General features: G+C 44.2%; 1 protein-coding gene and 2 pseudogenes across 1 annotated transcript in view; 2 read left to right on the top strand and 1 right to left on the bottom strand.

The window, feature by feature from the left end:
• The first annotated feature begins 2,731 nt into the window (after nucleotides 1-2,731).
• The window catches only part of Khdrbs1 (KH RNA binding domain containing, signal transduction associated 1), a 32,782-nt gene continuing 15,750 nt past the window's right edge, over nucleotides 2,732-19,763 (top strand). The window contains exons 1-2 of the mRNA XM_090335367.1: nucleotides 2,732-3,233; nucleotides 15,852-15,976. Coding sequence (XP_090191493.1) covers nucleotides 2,858-3,233; nucleotides 15,852-15,976 — 501 coding nt within the window. The 5' untranslated portion in view covers nucleotides 2,732-2,857. The remainder of the gene's footprint in view (nucleotides 3,234-15,851; nucleotides 15,977-19,763) is intronic.
• LOC150062179 (STARD3 N-terminal-like protein pseudogene) lies at nucleotides 3,283-11,229 on the top strand (annotated as a pseudogene).
• Nucleotides 17,857-18,665, bottom strand: LOC150062178 (putative uncharacterized protein ZNRD1-AS1 pseudogene; annotated as a pseudogene).

The raw sequence follows: 19,763 nt of genomic DNA, 5'->3' as shown, positions 1-19,763 counted from the left end.
TCTTGCCTGGAACTCATTCTCTCCAAGCTGAAATCTACTGTTTTGAATCCCCTTTACACTTAATTTTTCATTTATCTTTTGGCACTTGTCACATTACCTTTCTCATTACAGAAATGCTCATTATATATCACAGAATGAGATTCTGTCCAATGGTAGAATCACAAATAAAAATCAGTTTTAGATTTGTCTTTGGACAGTTCCAACAAACAATACAGAAGCTTGAAGCATCCTGACTCTGTGAGTCCTTGAAACATAGAGGAGGCACCACTGACCTTTTGAGATCTTTCTCTTGAGTACAATTCTCTTGTTGCATTTAGTCTCCCTATCTTTAATAAAACATTTTAAGCATTAAAAATATATTTCCCTGGGAGCTGGGCGCGGTGACTCACGCCTGTATTCCTAGCTACTCAGGAGGCTGAAATCTGAGGATCAAGGTTCAAAGCCAGCCCCGGGCACAAAAGAACCGGGCACCAAAGAACCTGAGACTCTCATCTCTAACCTCTAGAAAACGGGAAGTGGGGCTTGTCAAGAGGGTAGGGGGTAGGGAGGCAGCCTTGAGCTGAAGAGCTCAGGGACAGAGCCCAGGCCAAGTTCAAGCCCCATGACACCCCCCCCACACACACACACAAAATATTTTCCTGGGCCGAGAGAGAGAAACTTATTGGTAGAGTACTCACCTAGCATGCACAAAGCCCTGGATTTGATTCCAAGGTACCACATACACAGGAAAAAGCCAGAGTGGCTCAAATACTAGAGCGCTGGGCCTTAAGCAAAACATGTCCAAGGACAGAGTCCAAGCCCCAAGTTCAAGCTCCAGGATTGGCAAAAAAAAATACACACACACACTCACACACACCTGATTTCTAAGCATAGAAAGTACACAGGTGAAGTACCCAGCCTCTTTGATTTTAAATGCAAAATGTGACAACTTTTCAGGAAGCCAAGATCTGAGTTTCAAGCCTGAACAGAAAAGTCCAAGAGACTATCTCCTAAAATAACCAGCAAAGAGCTGGGCTGGGGTGTTGTTCAAGTGGTAGAGAATCACTGAAGCTAGCAGGCCCAGCTAGTCAGGTCCTGAGTTCCAAACTGCTGAAATAGCTAAGGGGTGGGTGTGGGGAGAATTCTCTGCTCCAACTGCAGTGGGTCACACCTGTAATCCCAGCTATTTCAGTGGTGGTGATGAGGATTTCAACTGGAGGCCAGAGTAGGCTACAAAGATTCCTATCTTAACCAAGAGGTGGGCCTTAGTAGTGGGCACCTATCAACCTAGCTATGGGAGGTTTATAAAGTGTAAAAAACATAACACCTGGCTGGGAGTTTGGCCTAGTGGTAAAGTGCTTGCCTAGCATGCACGAAGATCCAGGTTTGATTCCTCAGTACCATATACATTAAAAAAAAAAAAAAAAAAAAAGCTGGAGGGGCCAGGAGCTTGGCCTTGTGGTAGAGTGCTTGCCTAGCACCAAGATCCGGGTTTGATTCCTCGGTACCACATACATAGAAAAAAGTCAGAAATGGTGCTGAAGCTCAAGTAGGTAGAGCTCTAGCCTTGAGAAAGTTCAAGGCCAGTGCTCAGGCCCTGAGTTCAAGCCCAGGACTGGCCAAAAAATAAAAAAGCTAGAAGTAGTGCTGTGGCTCAAGTGGTAGAGCTCTAGCCTTGAGAAATTCCAAGGACAGTGCTGAGGCCCTGAGTTCAAGGCCCAGGACTGGCATAAAAAAAGCCCAAACAACAACAACAACAACCAAAAAAACCCACGACATCTTATTCACAAAATGAATAAAAGTATAAAGGGATAGAGAAATGGCTGCTGTGGTAGAGTCCTTGTTCAGCAACAGTAAGGCCTTGAGTTCAGGGCCCAGGACTGGTAGACAAAGAACACACACACATACAAACTCAGCACTATTCAGACTTCTGGGAACCTACGACTCCGAAAACCTTGGCATGCACCTTCGTGGGGTGCTTGATTCTGGACTCGTTTCGTTGCCTACTTCAGTTTCTGACCTCTCCTTCACTCTTCAGTCCTGCAATAACGGAACCACCCTTCCACGAGGTCCCCTCCAGGCTGCTTTCTTCCCCCTCTCCACCACTCAGCCGGGGCCTCTCTACCTTACCCCTGGGTCCTCCCACCTCCGGCCCATCTAGGCAACATCTTCCTCCCGTCCAGCCTCAGTTCTCTCCCTTCCTTTCCCGGCTTCGGCTGGCAGCTCCCTGACTCCCGCCTCCCGGAGCCTCCCGGTCCCCCCCGGCGCCTCTCGGTGCCTCCCGGATTCTCCCGGAGCCCCCTGGCGCCTCCCGGTGCCCCCCGGAGCCCCCCGGCGCCTCCCCGAGCACGTCTCTCTCCTCTGCCGCCCCGTCCCCACAGTCCGCCCGTTGGAGGGGGCGTGGCCCTGGAGTAACAAGTCTCCCGCCCCACACTCAGCAGGCTCGCCGGCAGACAAAGACATTCCACCACCCCCGCCAGCTCCCTTAGAAGAGGGGGCGGGGTGCCTGTGTACCACTAGCGCGGAGTCACGTGGAAAGGAAAAACCGAGGAAGTCCGCGGCAGCCTGCGCACGCGCGCCAAGCTCCGGTCCGCAAGGCTCGGACCGAAAAGCCAAGCGGGAAGCGACATCTTCTGGCGCCCCGGAGATGCGCATGCGCAATGGCCCGCCCGGGGACTTTGTTCTCCGCGGAGAAACCCAAGGGCGGTGCCGGTGGCAGGCTGCGCACGCGCGCCTCCTCACTTCCGGTGCTCTCTCGCTGGGTCGCTCGGGTCGGCTTCGGTCGCTGTCGCTCCGGCTCTCCCACCCCCGCCAACCGCCGTCGGGCCTCTGCCGCCGCTGCGTCGCTTCCTCGCTTGCTCGCCTCACAACCTTCGTGATGCAGCGCCGGGACGACCCTGCCGCGCGCTTGACCCGGTCCTCGGGCCGCGTCTGCTCCAAGGACCACTCAGGTGCCCACCCCTCGGTGCGCCCGCCGCCGTCTCGGCAGCCCCCGCTGCCTCACCGGTCTCGGGGAGGAGGAGTCCGGGGGGGCGCCCGGGCCTCGCCCGCCACGCAGCCGCCGCCGCTGCTGCCGCCCTCGGCCACGGGCCCCGACGCGACGGTGGGCGGTCCAGCGCCGACCCCGCTGCTGCCCCCGTCGGCCACAGCCTCGGCAAAGATGGAAACGGAGAACAAGTACCTGCCGGAACTCATGGCCGAGAAGGATTCACTCGATCCGTCTTTCACTCACGCCATGCAGTTGCTGACGGCAGGTAAGCGGACCTCGGGGTCCCTCCGGGTCCCGTGGCCATCCCGACAGGGATGGCCGCGGCTTTGTTCCTTTGCTCTCCCCCCCACCCCCCGGAACCTGAGCATCAAGGTCTCCCCGTGTTGTTCCATCCTTCGGGAGCGTGGAGACTGTGTTTCCACCCGGGTCCGTGGAGGTTTCTGGACCGCGGTGGAGGCCCGAAGATGACTTTTTAATTAAGCGATCTCCTAGCGTGAAGTGTTTGATGGACAGTGCCCGGGTTCCTCCTCCCCCTGCTCCCCCCTTCCTCCCGCTCTAGCTGCTGCCGCCCTGTGCTCCGAGGGTTCAGATCCTTCCAAAACTAAACGTCTAACTCGCCGCTTCCCCCTTAAAAGAAAGCTCAGGAGTGGCGGCGAGCCCCTCGACGGAGGGTGTAGGAGGTAAGACAGCTCGAGCAGGGAAGGACCGTGGAGGGGAGGGCCGAGGTGAGGTCGTGTGAAGCTGGAAATGCCCTGTCCTGCGCGCTGCTGTCGATGGGGACCAACGATACTCGGTGGTGACTGGAGCTTACGTTACTCCGTGGCTGAAATGACTTGTGGGAATCTAAGCTTCAGGTTTTCAGAATCCCATTTCCGATTTCGGCCGAAGAAATGAGAATTGTATTGTTACGGGGGCAGAAAAGTTCATTGCCATTTATTTCACAACACGTGTTCACCATCACTCAAGAAGGCAGAAAATAACCCGGGAGACGGTAAAATGAGACGGTAGAGGGCGGTTAGCAACTCCCAAGTTTGTGTGACGCTCCTCAGTGAGATGAACAAAAATTATTAGTTGCACAGGCATAGTCTATTTCTAGTTTTCTAGCTTGAGTGAAATAAGTCAGGAATGATAACCTTTATTCTTTTTATCTGTAAACTAGCTCTCCTTTCCTGGTTAACACTGCCAAACATACAAAATTTCTCTCTCTCAAGCCATATGACCCTTCTAATTGTAGTGTCTTTCAATATCTTAAGTTTTTACTAAAGCAGGTAAAGAAATGTCCACGCTTTCAAACCTGAATGAATAGATGGACTCTGGAATTGATAAGGGGTATACAGTTCAAACGTTATGAAAATAACATTTCCTTACTTTACTTTTCCCAACATTGGTGAGGAGTCTTAATAAGCACAGCAAACAGAACACGTGGTCAAGAAGCAGACATTAAGATAAGCTTACATTTTCATTTAAGCCCTTTGCTTTTCTAAAACTGTTCTAATAGCCTTTGGGGGCAAGGATTGCTTTATGTGGACAGGGTCACTGTGTTAAAAGTTGACTTCGTGATCTTAGTTTTTTTAAAGGTCTTCAGTCAGTCAGATTAAATGAAGGAAAATAAGATAGCTTAATGTTTTAGCTTAGTTTGAAAACCTAAGCTAGTTTTCTTATCTTGGGAAATTTTCTGAACCTCAGTAATGTCATCTGTAAAGTAGGATGGTGAGTTGAGAGAATTAAGTGATGTGTAAAATCACTAGTAGTTTCTTTGATCCATATTCATTAAACACAAGTTTATATTTTTGCCTTTATAAATAATGCCTATCTTTTTTTTTTTTTTTGCCAGTCCTGAACTCAGGGCCTGGGCACTGCCCTTGGGCTTTCCTGAAGTCTAGATCTCTACTGCTTGAGCCACAGCACCACTTCTGTTTTTTTTCTGTGTATGTGGTCCCGAGGAATTGAACCCAGGGCTTCATACATGCTAGGCAAGCACTCTTCCACTAGGCCGTGCTCCCAGCCGGATGCTCATCAAATGGTGGCTTCTTAGAATAACTTAAAAGCTAATAAGCCTTAAATGTTACTTAGAATTTTTATTCTCAGGGGCTTAGCTTTTAAGAATCATACCCAGAGCTTCATGCATGCTAGGAAAGCACTCTACCATTAGGCCATGCTCCCAGCCCATTGCTCATCAAAAGATGGCTTCTTAGAATAACTTAAAAGCTGATAAGCCAGGGCTGGGAGTTTGACCTAGTGGTAGAGTGCTTGCCTAGCATGCATGAATACCCAAGATCTAGTCCTCCGTGTCACATACATAGAAAAGGGCAGGAAGTGGTGCTGAAGCTCAAGTGATAGAGCCCTAGCCTTGAGAAAGTCCAGTGACAGTGCTCAGGCCCTGCGCAGAAGTCCAAGACTGGCAGAAAAAAAAAAAAGTTAATAAGCCTTAAATTTAGAATTTTTATTCTCAGGGGCTTAACTTTTGTTACTAATTTTATTTGCTGCTTTAATTTTCTTTTTTTTTTTAACTTGGACTTTTCAGTGACTTTCTTTTTAAACTAAACTGAAATTTTGTTGGAGAAATGAGATTAAAGTGAAGTTGTCTCTCTTGAGACAACCAAATTGATATGTGTGAAACTTTGAAGACTTTCTTAGCATGAATGAATCTTCATATGTGTTTAGCCTGGACTTTAAAAATTCTTGTTTCTGCTGCTAGGATCAGACCCAGAATCTTGTGTTCTCTACTACTGAACTATATGCTCCATCTCCAGCTTTTTTTTTTTTTTTTTTTTTTTAAAGCACTGGGGTTAGAAATTTTTTTCAGACTTGGTCTCTCTGTATAGCCCAGGCTGTCCTCCTTGATTGACCTCACTATCCTATCTTCATCCACTGAATGCTAGAATTATGGGCAATGTACCACCATGCCCCGTTTAAGGTATTTCTGAATAATCTGGAAAAAAAGGAAAAAGGGTTGCAATGAAGTGAAAATGTAAAGAAATGAGATTCTGAGGGAACAGTATTCAAGCTCTGATTAAAATATAGTAAGGGTGGAATTGTAGAGTGCTTGCCTAAGCATGCACGAAACCCTGGGTTCAATTCCTTGGTACCACATACACAGAAAAGGCTGGAAGTGGTGCTGTGGCTCAAGTGGTAGGGCTTTAGCCTTGAGAAAAGCCCAAGGACAGTGCTCAGGCCCTGAGTTCAGTCCTCATGACTGGCAAAAAAAATAGTCAACTAAAAATGCATGTAATATAGCTAACTTCTTTTTTAGTGTCAGGCAGTATATTAAGCAAGTCATATTAAATATCTAACCTTCACAGAGACTATCAGCACACAATTTAATAATTGGTTATGGTAACAAAATTAGGATGCAACCATCCAGGATTTGAAATTTGCACCTGGATCGTGTATCTGATATCTGTTTCTCTCCGACACTCCCCTGCCCCCTTTCTCCATTATAGTGCTACCAAAATTTAGAAAGTAAGTGGTAAAGTGTCATGGTAGCATATCAGTATTCTTAGATACTGGCAAGTTGAGGCTGGAAGATCAGCTCAAGGCTCAAGGAGAAGATGAGAGAGAAGTCATGAAATAGGAGAAAAGGGAAACTTTGTTACTGTCCCTTCTTCATGCCTAGAGTAGGGATTGTTTGTCAGCTTTGTTCAATAGTACCTCCTATTCCTTAAAGAGTGCTGCTCAGGGTGGCCTCCTACTAAATATTTTATGAATCAATTTTCATCTTCATTGTATGAAGGGAAAATATTGGTAATTCCAAGGAATGTGGATTTTTGAATACAGACTTCTAATTGGCCAACTTGATATTTAGCCATGTGGACAATTAGATGCATTTGCAGACATTCTAGGACTTAGTCATCTACCCAGGCAAAAAATAAACATTTTGAGTATATTAACAGTCACCAGCAAATCTTGATTTGAATCAAGGGAACTATGAAATGTACTTGGAAGGGAGGGAAGACTAAAGCTTTTAAGAGGACAGTACTTTTTAATTAATGATTTTTTTTTTCAAATTGAGTCCAACTTTTTTTCAACTTAACAAGTTGAATACAAGACAGCCAAAAGAATAATTCTTTTTAATGAGAATAGCACCTTGATAAAAATTGTAGGGCTTGATAGGAGGATATGAATTGGAATTCTTATACATTGTGGAAAATGTGTGACTTGGGATAACAGTTGGACATTTCATCTGATGACTGAACATTCCTTTTACAAATACCATTCCTAAGAATATACCAGAAAAAGCTTGTACATGAATATTTCTTTTTTTTGTATATGACTATCATTCATAATGTGGTACACCTGTTCACAAAGTTTTTGATAATCTGAGAGTTACAAAATAAAATAATACACTAAGGAGAATGAATGAACTACGTACAGGTATATAAAACAACATGAATGAATCAAGGCTAATACCAAACTAGGCACTGGTTCCTAGCTACTCACAAGGCTGAGGTGTAAGGATCATAGTTTGAAGCCAGTCTGGGCAAAAATGGCCATGTGAATCTCTTACCTCCAATTAACTACTCAAAGATTAAAAGTGGCACTGTGGCTCAAAGTGGTAGAGTACTACCCTTTGGCAAAAGAGCTTAGGGACAGAGCCCACGCCCTGAGTTCAAGCATCAGGACCAGCCTAAAACAGACTAACACTGATCTGTGCGAATTGGTTTATGCCTATAATCTAAGCTATTTGGAAGATTGAGATCTGAAGATTGGGTTTCAAATTCTGCTCTGGGAAGGGAAGTCCTTGAGAAGCTTATCTCCAATAAGAAAACAGAGTGGAGCTGTGGTTCACTGCTCTGGGAAGGGAAGTCCTTGAGAAGCTTATCTCCAATAAGAAAACAGAGTGGAGCTGTGGTTCAAAGTGGTAGAGTGCTAGCCTTGAGCAAAAAAAGCTCAGGAATAGTGCCCAGGTACTGAGTTCAAGCCCCACCAAAAAAAAAAAAGGTAATTCCAGTGCAACAGTGCAATACTTTTTTTTTGGTGGGTTATAGGGCTTGAACTCAGCCTAGGCACTGACCCTGAGCTTATCTATGATACAAACAGGATTTTTTTGTTGGTGTTTGTTGTCAGTTCTTGGGCTTGAATTCGGCCTGGGCTCTGTCCTTTAGTTTTTTTGACTCAGGGTTGCACTCTACACTTGAGCTGCAGATTTTTGCTGGTTAATTGGAAATAGAGTCTCACAGACTGCTGCTATTATCTCAGCTTCCTGAGTAGCTGGGATTGCAAGCATGAGCTACCAGCACCCAGATGATTTGTTTTTCAAAACTAAAGCTGTTTACTATGTGACTTATAAAAATTATCTAGAGAAAGTATGTATGTCCAGCTATATATGAGATAAAGTAGAAACTGAGTCTGAAAATGGCACTAGGTACAAGAACTTGGATTTATCTGAAAAATAAACTGCATTAATGCTATCCAGTTTTGACTGGGTACAGTCAAAAAATTAAACTGAACTGGAAAAAAAAAAATAAAGAGGGGCTAGGAATGTGGCCTAGTGATAGAGTGCTTACATTCATGGAACCTTGGTTCAGTTCCTCAGTGCCACAATAAACAGAAAAGGCCAGAAATGGTCCATATGCCTCAATGGTAGAGTGCTAGCCTTGAGCAGAAGAATCTCAGGGACGGTGCCCAGGCCCTGAGTTTAAGCCCCAGGACTGTCCCCCCCCCCCGCCCCCCCCAAAAAAAAGCCTGGTGCAGTGGCTCATGCCTGTATTCCTAGCTACGCAGGAGGCTGAGATCTGAGGATCACAGTTCAAAGTTAGCTCAGGCACTAAAAGACTGTGAGACTCATCTCCAGTTAACCACTAGAAAACCGGAAGTGGCACTATGGCTCAAGGGGTAGGGTGGTAGCCTTGAGCTGAAAGCTCAGGGACAGTGCCAAGGCCCAGAGCCCAAGCCCCATGATTGGGGGTGGGGGGAGAAGAAATTCACTCAGGTGCTGGTGGCTCATCTAATCCTAGCTATTCAGGAAGTTGAGATCTGAGGATCCTGGTTTGAAGCCAAATGGTCAGAAAAGTCCCCATGAGACTCTTGTACTCAAAAACTAGAAGTGAAAAGTTATGGCTCTTATGTGATAGAGGGCTAACCTTGAGCAAAAAAAGCTCAGGGACAGCAACCAGAGCCTGTTACCATCTATTGTATTTAAATCATGCCATATGCTATTTCCCAATCCTTAATTTTGTGAAAAATATGCTTTCCCAAAAGCAAGGTAAAGTTAATGGGATAAGCCAGGTGCCGTGGCTCATGTCTAAAAATACTAGTTATAAAGGCAGAATGAGAATTCAGGAGAAAAGCACTGGCTAAGAGAGAATTGATTATAAGTGCCTGACCTGGAAACGTGGTGTGGAGATGTAATTTATGTTGTTTATACCTCAGCTTTTCTTTGGCTCCAAGGTCTCTAGAAACCAGGCAAAAATCACTTTTAAGGAGTCAGTTCAGAAATGTTGTCTAGAACTTTTGCCTAAGGACAAACCATTTTTAGGAAGCTACTTGATTATTTTAATTCTATTTTAGGCTATCCCTGCTTTCCCAGGAAAGTAAAGCCAAAAAGAGAAATTGAGTTGAAAACAGAAAAACTATCAGGCAGATGAGAATCTGAGACTCCCACCCCTTTCTCCATCCTTATCCAATTGCCTTTTAAGTTGCATGACAGTGACTGAGGGTAGAAATTTTACTTAAAATGTTTTATTTAAAAAAAAAAAATCAGGGCCGCAGCCTCCTGGCCCACCTGGGCCGCTGGCCTGGAACCATCCGGTGAGGGATGGTGAGGTAGAACAGTGTTCCTTTATCCCTCCTCTGGGAGGAGAACATTCACTGGGAGCCAGAGCTCCCATGCTTCTCTGCATGATGTCCATTTCATCAACCCTGCACCGCTCACGGCCAGTATCGAGTCCTATGAAGGCCCGGAGAAGAAAGGCATATCAGATGTCAGAAGGACTTTCTGTTTGTTTGTCACCTTTGACCTCTTATTTGTTACATTACTGTGGATAATATAATTACATGTGAATGGAGGCATTGAGAACACATTAGAGAGGGAGGTGGTACAGTATGACTATTACTCTTCTTATTTTGATATTTTTCTTTTGGCAGTTTTTTATTTAAAGTGTTGATACTTGCATATGCCATATGTAAACTGTGCCACTGGTGGGCTATAGCATTGACAACAGCAATGACCATTGCCTTTTTATTAGCAAAAGTGATCCTCAAAGCTTTTCTCACAAGGGGTGTTTGTCTATGTGCCGCCCATCATTTCATTCATCCTTGCTTGGATAGAGACATGGTTCCTGGATTTTTCAAAGTGTTACCTCAAGAAGCAGAAAAAGAAAACAAAAACCAGAAGTGATACTGTGACTCAAGTGGAAGAGAAATAGCCTTGAGCTGAAGAGCTCAGGGACAGCGTCCGGGCCCAGAGTTTAAGTCCCACAACTGACAATAAATAAATAAATAAAAATTAAAAAAAAAAATCAACTCTCGCCGGGAGCTTTACCCTACTGGTAGAGTGTTTATGTAGCATGCATGAAGACCTGGATTCAATTCCTCAGTACATAGATAAAGCCAGAAGTGGTGCTGTGGCTCAAGTGGTAGAGCTCTAGCCTTGAGAAAGACCAAGGGCAATGCTCAGGCCCTGAATTAAGCCCCAGAACTAGCCAAAAAAAAAAAAAGGGAAAAAAAAATCAACAAAATTTACTCTGCCAGGCACCAGTGGCTCACGCCTGTAATCTAGCTACTCAGGAGGCTGAGACCTGAGGATCCCGGTTCAAAGCCAGCCTGGGCATAGCAGTCTATGAGACTCAACTCCAATTAACCACCAGAAAACTGGAAGTGGTGCTGTGGCTCAAAGTGGTCACAGTACTAGACTTGAGTTGAAAAGCTTATGGATAGTGCCCAGGCCCAGAGTTCAAGCCCTGTAAGCAATCCAATAAGAGTATGGAAAAGCCAGAAGTGACACTGTAGCTCAAGTGATAGAGTCTAACCTTGAGCAAAAAAAGAAGCTCAGGGACAGTGCCCAGGCTCTGAGTTCAAGATCTATGATTGGCCAAAAAAAGAACAAAAAGAAGCAACTGGAAGCTTAGTGATATGGCCCAAGTAGTAGAATAATACCCTCCTTAAGCAAGTGCAAGGCCCTGAATCCAAACCCCAGTTCCATAAGGAATGAGGGTTGGGGGTAGGAAAAAGAGAAGTAAGAGGATTGAAGTTAAAGGAAGCTTGGATGTTAATTTTGTTTTGCCATTCCTGGGGCTTGAACTCTGGGCCTGAGCACTGTCCCTGAGGGTGTTTTGTTTTGTTTTTTGTTTTGTTTTTTGCCAGTGCTAGGCCTTGAACTCGGGCCTGGTCACTGTCCTCGGGCTTTCTCAAGCCTAGAGCTCTACCTCTTGAGCCACAGCCCCATTTGTCACTTTTTTCTATGTATATGGTACTTAGGAATCGAACCCAGGTCCTCCAGGTCCTCGTGCATGCTAGGCAAGCATTCTACCACTGGGCTAAACTCACGACCCTCTTTTTTCTTCTTCTTTTTTTTTTTTTTTTTTTTTTTTTTGCCAGTCTTGGGACTTGAACTCAGGGCATGGGTATTCTGTTTCTGGGCCTTTTTTTTTTTTTTTTTTTTTTTGCTAAGGCTAGCACTCTACCACTTGAGCCACAACGTCACTTCTGGCTTTTTCTGTACTCTTACTGAAGGTAAGATTCTCTGGGACTTTACTGCCCAGACTGTCTTTGAACTGCAATCTCAGCCTCCTGAGTAGCTAGGATTACAGACATTGGCAACTGGTGTCTGGCTGAGTTTTTGTTGTTGTTGTTGTTGTTGTTGTTTTGCTCAAGTCTAGCACTCTACTGCTTGAGCCACAGCACCACTTCTGGCTTTTTCTGATTATGGTGCTGAGTAATTGAATCCAGGGGTTCATGCATGCTAGGCAAGCATTCTACCTGCCTAAGTCACAGTCACAGACCCACTTTAGTAGCTTTGTGGCATAGGTATTTATTTAATCTTGTTTCACTTTGCAATTCCTCAGTTGTAAAATGTGTGTGTGCCAGTTGAGCCACAGCACCACTTCCGGTCTTTGTGCATGCTAGGCAAGCACCCTACCACCAGGCCAAACTCCTGGCCCCAACAGATAACTTTACTAAATGCTCCAGTTGCTTCTTAGTCTTGCTGTCTAGGTTAAACTACCTTGACTGGTGGTGGTGATGGTGGTCGTAATGGTAGTGATAATGATAGTGATAGTAGCATGTGTGTACGTGCATGCAAGCAAGCACTACTCATGTAGGGGTTTAAACTCAAGGCCTGAACATACTATCCCTTGAACCCTAGCTCCATTTCGGTTTTTTGTTTGTTTTGTTTCATTCTGTTGTTTTTTGGTACTGGTCTTGGTGTTTTGAACTCGGCCTGGCCACTGTCCCTGATGTTCTTTTGCTCAAGGCTAGCACTCTACCACTTGCCACAGTGCCATTTGCAGCTTTTTCTGTTTATGTGATACTAAGGAATTGAACCCAGGTCTTCATGCATGCTAGACAAACATTCTACCACAAAGCTATATTCCCAGTCTCTAGCTATGAATATTTTATATAAGGAGAACATTTTGTATTAATTACCCTGGTTTTAGGGAATTTCCTTTTATGACTCTTAGTTGTAAATATACAAACTTATAGACAGGTACTGCTCATTCCTCGGGTAGTGCACCTATTTCTATGAAATGTTTTGAAAAAACATTAATTTAGGACATTGGTTGAATTTGGGGTAGACATTGGTACTCATATTAAGAAATGAGCTTTAGGAGCCAGGCGCACAGTGGCTCACGCCTGTAATCCTAGCTACTCAGGGGGCTGAGATCTGAGGATCAAGGTTCAAAGCCAGCTCAAACACAAAAGGACTTGAGACTCTTATCTCCAATTATCATCTAGAAAATGAGAAGTAGGTAGGGCAGTAGCCTTGAGCTGAAGAGCTCTGGAACAGTGCCCAGGCCAAGTTCAAGCCCCATGACCCACAAGAAAGAAAGAGAGGGAGGGAGGGAGGGAGGGAGGGAGGGAGGGAAGGAAGGAAGGAAGGAAGGAAGGAAGGAAGGAAGGAAGGAAGGAAGGAAGGAAATGAGCTTTAGGGCCGGGAGTTTGGCCTAGTGGTAGAGTGTTTGCCTAGCATGCACAAAGACCCTGGTCCAATTCTTCGGTACCACCTACATAGAAAAAACTGGAAGTGGTGCTGTGGCTCAAATGGTAGAGCTGTAGTCTTGAGAAAGCTCAAGGACAGTTCTCAGGTCCTGCGTTCAAGTTTCAGGACTGGCCCAAGTGAAAAAAAAAAACTTTCTTTGGGTAGGAACACATAAAAACTTAATTTGTTTTATCTTAACAGCAACCTTATAAGGTTGCCTGTTTTATAAATGAGGTAGCCAAAATTCAGAGCAATAAAATAGCTTTATCTTGGTTGGCATAGGGCCTGTGCTTATAATTCTAGCTACTCAGAAGGCTAAGCTCTTTGGAAGTTCAAAGCCACCTAGAAAAGTCCAGGAGACTCATATCTACCACCAAAAAGTGGTAGAGAGCCGGCCTTGAGCAATAAAGCTAATGAACATGTTCAGTCTCTCTGTCAGAAACTCAGCACTAACACTGGCGCATGTGTATGTCTGACACACACACACACACACACACACACACACACACACACACACGGCTTGTATCAGGTCCTAGTAGCTCAAGCTTGTTATCTAGCTAGTCAAAAGACAAATCTAAGAATAGCAATTTGGTCCAGGTAGCAAAGTCCCTAAGACACATATCTCCAATTAACCAACAAAAAGCCAGAAATGGAGCTGTGGCTCAAGTAGTAGTGAGAGTACTAGCCTTGAGCAAAAAAGCTCAAAGAGCACTCAGGCCTGAGTTCAAGTTCCAGAACTAGCTGAGGGGGAGGGGAGGGGGAGAACTTACTTAAACTGACAACTACTGAGTAGCAGAGTAAGAACAAGGTCTTTCAAACTCATAAGTACTAGTATCCAAAGAAAAAAATTAGTGCCACAATGAAATGGAGCCATCCATATGTTTAAATGATTGATTTTTAGTTTTTCATCAAGATACAACTATCTACTTTTTTTTCTTAAAATATTTATTTGTTTTGGTTTCTGGGGCTTGAACTCAAAAGTCCTAGCCACTAACCCTAAGCTTCTTTTGCTCAAGCAAGACTGGTGTTCTATCACTTGAACCACAGCCCTACTTCCTGCCCGCCTGACTTTGAACCACCCCAGAGTAGCTAGGATTACATGCATAAGCCACCACTGCCCAGTTATACAGATTTTTATTTATTTATTTTTGCCAATCTTACGGCTTTATTCAGGGCCTGGGCACTGTCCTTGGCCTTTCTCAAGGCTAGATCTCTACCACTTGAGCCACAGTGCCACTTCTAGTACTGAGGGTCAAACCTGGGTCTTCACGTATTCTAGGCAAGCACTCTAGCATTAGGCCAAGACCTCTGGACCCCAGATTTTTTAAAATACTATTCACTAGTTGTGCGAAAGCTCGTTCATTGTAACATCTCCATACATTTATACAGTGCACCCCATCAACCTTATGCCCTCTTATCACTCCCCCTAATTTCTCCTTCCCCTTCTTAAAACAATCTCAAGCCTGTATTCCTAGCTTTTCAGTATGCTGAGATCTAAGGATCATAGTTCAAAGCCAGCCAAGACACTAAAAAGTCTGTGAGACTCTTATCTCCAATTAACCACCAGAAAATGGGAAGTGGCACTGTGGCACTTCAAGGGGAAGGACTTGAGCTGAAGAACTCAGGGACAGTGCCCAGGCCCAGAATTCAAGTCCCATGACCAGTACCAACAACAACAACAAAAATCTCGAGTTTCATTGCCCTGTTTTCATATATGCATACAAAGTACATTGAGCAGATTAACCTTCATCCTTTACATTCCCTCCTACTCCTACTGACACTTGTACCCTAATAGTTCCTGTCTTATTCTCCTGTTACCCATTTTGTTGTTGTTTTAGTGTTGTACAAAAAGTTCAAGCTCACTACTTGCCAGAGCCAGCGGCAGCAAGGCACAATTCCTGATTAAGGGATGAGGACGAGAAAAGATAAAGACAAGAAACAGGTGGGGTCGGGAGGTCTGCAGCTTAAGTCGGCAGCCTAAGGCTATAAGCTTAAGACTGTAGCCCCATTTATTTCTAGTTCTAATTTTATATACTCTCTTAAAACCAGGAAACTGTTGGGTTACACTCGTACTAAAGGGTGATCCAGTGTCAAATAAGTTAAGCAAGGAGTGATAAAGCCAAGAAGATTCACAATACTGTTGACATAGCCCAACTTCATCATGATAACAGCTTATCTCTTTGTGTACTTAGCTCTAATTGGTAGTGCAGGTCCTACCACACTCGGCTCCCAACAACTACTGGGGCTCAAGCTCTTCCTTTATTGTTTCTTTCACAGCTGGCACTCTTACCATTTGAGCCTTGCTCCTGCTTCCAGCTTTTGGCTGGTTAATTGGGAGAAAAAAGTCCCTGATTTGTCTGTCTGGGCTGGTTTTGAAAAATATTCTTATCTCAGCCTCTTGAGTAGCTAGAATTAAAGGTGTAAACCATTAGGACTTGTTCTTTTGTTTCCTTGGTAGAGATTTTGACTTGTTAAAATGCCTTTATTGGTCTTTTCTATCTCACCCTGTTATTTTATTAAAATTCATTTACTCTGAAATTAAGTATAATGTCTAGTGAGTGAGTATAGAGGCTTCAGGTGATGGTGGAAAAGCAGACAACTCTTCATGGAGGCAGACTTTGATGACTTCTCTAAAATTAGCACATTCATCTGTACACAGTAATCCATGTTATTGCTTTAAGTAGTCTTGGCATTTAGCTCTTTTTTTTTAACCTTAGTGCAAATACATTTTTTTTTTCTATTTAGAAATTGAGAAGATTCAAAAAGGGGATTCAAAAAAGGATGACGAAGAGAATTACTTGGATTTGTTTTCTCATAAGAATATGAAGCTAAAAGAACGAGTTCTAATACCTGTAAAGCAGTATCCAAAGGTAAGACTAAAGTGCTTTACTTCTAAGTTAATTTTGTCAGGAGAGTCATTGGAAAATGATAAAGACTTGCAGGATTATAGTACATAAAAACTGAAGCCTGTGAAGCTTCTCTTCCATGTTGTATTACCTGCTTCTAGCAGTTAAAACATGTTACTAGCAGGGCTGTAGTCAGGAAGGAATATAATTTTGTTTGTTGTCATTGTGGGGATTGAACTTGGGTCCTGGGCACTGACCCAGGTGCTCAAGTCTAGCACTCTACCACTTTGAGGCAAAGCTTGACTTCCAGGTTTCTGGAATTTAATTGGAGATAGTCTCATAGACTTTCTTTCCCAGGCTGGCTTCAAACTTCAATCCTCATATCTCATTTTCCTGAGTAACTAGGATTGCAGGTATGAGCCACCAGTGCCTGGCTTTGCTTGGCTCTTCTCTTTTTCTTTCCTCCCTCCCTTCCTTTCTTTCCTCCTTCCTTCCTTTTTCTTTTTTTTCTTGCCAATCCTGGGGCTTGAACTTAGGGTTTGGACACTTTCTGCTCAAGGCCAGCGCTCTGCCACTTGAGCCACAATGCCACTTCTAGCTTTTTGGTTTTAGTTGGTCATGGAGTTTGGACTCTGGACCTGGACATTGTCCCTGAGCTCTTCAGCTCAAGGCTACTGCCCTACCCCTTGAGCCACAGTGCCACTTCCCATTTTCTAGTGGTTAATTGGAGCTAAGTGTCTCACAATCTTTAGTGCCAGGGTTGGCTTTAAACCTTGATCCTCAGATCTCAGTCTCCTGAGTAGCTAGGATTACAGGCATGAGCCACCACAGCTGACTAATTCTGGCTTTTTCTGTGTATATGGTACTGAGGAATTGAACCTGGGCCTTGTGCATGCTAGGTGAGCACTCTGCCACTAGGCTATGCTCCTGGCTCCTTTCTCTATTGTTTTTTTTTTTTTTTTTTTTTTTTGAATGGTACTTAGTACTGGGGATTGAACAGCTTTCTGCTTGCTAGGCAGACATTTTATTAGTTGAGCCATACCTCTAGTCCTTTTTGCATTGGTTATTTCCAAGGGTAAGGTCTCATTATAGGTGTAGTACTACAGTCTGGGCTATGATCCTTCTACTTGTGCTTCCTTGTGTCATTGAGGTACATCCAATTATTATGCTTCCCCCAAGCTTGGAAACCTGTTGCATGCTACCATTAGAGACACACTGGTTGAGATAGTCTCACAAATATCTTTTCCTTTCCTTCCTTCCTTTCCTTCCTTCCCTTCCTTCCTTTCCTTCTTTCTTCCTTCCTTCCTTCCTTCCTTCCTTCCTTCCTTTCTCTCTCTCTCTCTCTCTCTCTCTCTCTCTCTCTCTCTCTCTCTCTCTCTCTCTCTCTCTCTCTCTTTCTTTCTTTCTTTCTTTCTTTCCTGCCAGACCTGGGGGCTGAACTTAGGGCTTGAGCACTGTCCTTGGGCTTTACTTAAGACTAGTGCTCTACTACTTGAACCGTAGCACCACTTCTGGTTTTTCTGTGTGTGGGATACCGAGGAATTGAACCCATGTCTTCATGCATGCTAAGCAAGCATTCCACCATTAGGCTAAACTCCCAGTCACTCACAAACATCTTTTTGCCTGAGCTGGCCTAAGTTGTTACCTCCCAGAAATCTAGGATTAGTCAGGTAGTAGGGGCTTTCATCTGTAATCCTAGGCATATAGGGGGCTGACTGTGAGCATCATGGTTCAAAACCAGTCCAGGCAGGAAAGTCCATGAGACTTTTTTTTTTTTTTTCCCCAGTCCTGGGCCTTAAACTCAGTGCTTGAACACTACTATCCTTAGGCTTTTTCAAGGCTAGAGCTCCACCACTTGAGCCATATCACCACTTTCAGCTTTTTCTTTTTTTTTTGAAACTTAACTAATTTTTTATTTGTCTTACTTGACTTTTCAAAAAGGGCACAGCTAAGAATTTTCCTTCACATGATTTTATACTCATTTCTTCTCTATTCTCAGACTTTTCCATAAGAATATTCACTTTAATCAAACTTCTATTACATGGCTGGTAAAGTAGATATATAATGACTCTTTCAAGCTCTTTAATGTCTTTCTTTACTCTCTTGAACTTCAAATATGTAGATGGCTGGTCTTGGCTTTTTCTCAAGATCTGGTCCCTGAGTTTTTCCTTTGTAATTCCTCTCCCTCGAGTCATTCTCTCCTGATGAACTTTAGTTTGTCTCTGTTCTCTCTCCTTTACCTGTTTTCTTCTTTGTACTTTTGGGGTGAAAGGCTCTTCTGGAACAGTTTTTGGTAATGCTGTTTTCACTGGGGGGGGGGTTGCTGTTTTCTATGAGTTTTGTTTTTAAATTCCTTCTCCTGTCCTGTTTGATGTATGTGCCTTTCTGTTTCCTCTCTCGGTTACCCAAGAGTATGATTTGGGTTCCTATATATATACTTTGTATTCTTTCACACTCCCGCCTTTAATCCCATGCCTTTCTCTTCCACAATCATTTCCACCATTCTTTTATTATAGTACGATTTTGCTCTGGCAAGCTAGTAGTCAAGAGAAACAGCTTGCTCCCTATAGAGTGTTTCACGTTCTTCTTGGCATTTTTGAGTTATCAAGTGCCTTGCTGCTATTGTATGCCCATCACCTAGATTTAAGATCTGTTTCTCCAGTGGGAACTGTTGACCTGCAGCAGTTCTAGAATCTTTAGATACATGAGCCCAGGCCAATCAGAGCTGATAGCCTGCCAAAGTCTTTTTTCCTCCTCATCCTCGTCTTTCTCCTTGTCACAGCCCCAAGCAGAACCCGGCATTGTGCTCTCATCACTTCCAGCTTTTTCTGTGTATTTGGTACTGAGGAATCGAACCCGGTCTTAGTGCACACTATAACTCTCAGCCCTCATGCGACTCTTACCTCTAATTAACCACCAAAAAAAGATGAAAGTGAAACTGTGACTCAAGTGGTAGAACACTAGTGATGACCAAAAAACCCAGGGACAGTGCAGAGACCTTGAGTTCAAGCCCCAGGATGAATGAGCGTGCGCACACACACACACACACAGAGCTTGGCTTGAACTCAGTTTATAATAGTTACTGTCGCTGCCCGCCGCAACGACACGTCACTTTGGAGGCATACTGGGAATGATCACAAACTCAAATCGCTGCAAGCAGAGGCCGTTTATTTCTCTCTCCTTTCTTCTCTGCCTCTCTCCTCTCTCCTCTCCCTTCTCTGTCTTTTCTCTCTTCCCCACAAACCCCACACTATTTATATCCTTAAGCAGCCAATCACAGTAAAGGTTATCTGCAAAACAGCAAACAAACCTGGAAAAAATCTAGTGATCCACTCTATCCACAAGCACGGAAGAAACAAATCAACAAATGCAAAGAAACTTCGTGGTCAGCAAGTACTGACTCATTAGCGAGCTGCCAGGTGCCAACTTATAATCTTACTTCCTCAGGAGGCTGAAAGCAATGGTCTCCAACAGTTACTGTCACAATCAAATTTTTTTGAGGCACTTGATTCAAGTTCTGAGTTTAGAAAAAAAATAGCCAGGCGCCGGTAGCTCACACCTATATCTTGCCTACTCAGGAGGTTGCGATCTGAGGATCAAGGTTCAAAGCCCAGGCACAAAAATTCTGGGAGACTCTTACCTCCAGTTAACCACTAGAAAATCGGAAGTGGTGGTGTGGCTTGTGTAGTAGAACGCTAGCCTTGAGGTGAATAGCTCAAAGACAAAACCCACGTCCAAAGTTCAAGCCTTACCACCGACAACATAATAATAATAGTAGGCATGAACGATGCCTTTGGTTTGATCACTTGGT

This window comes from Megascapheus bottae, chromosome 6 (genome assembly GCF_031878675.1).
Source record: "Megascapheus bottae isolate mThoBot1 chromosome 6, mThoBot2.hap1, whole genome shotgun sequence".
In the NCBI taxonomy this organism is placed as follows: Eukaryota; Metazoa; Chordata; class Mammalia; order Rodentia; family Geomyidae; genus Megascapheus; species Megascapheus bottae.
This window is presented reverse-complemented; position numbering and strand designations above follow the sequence as displayed.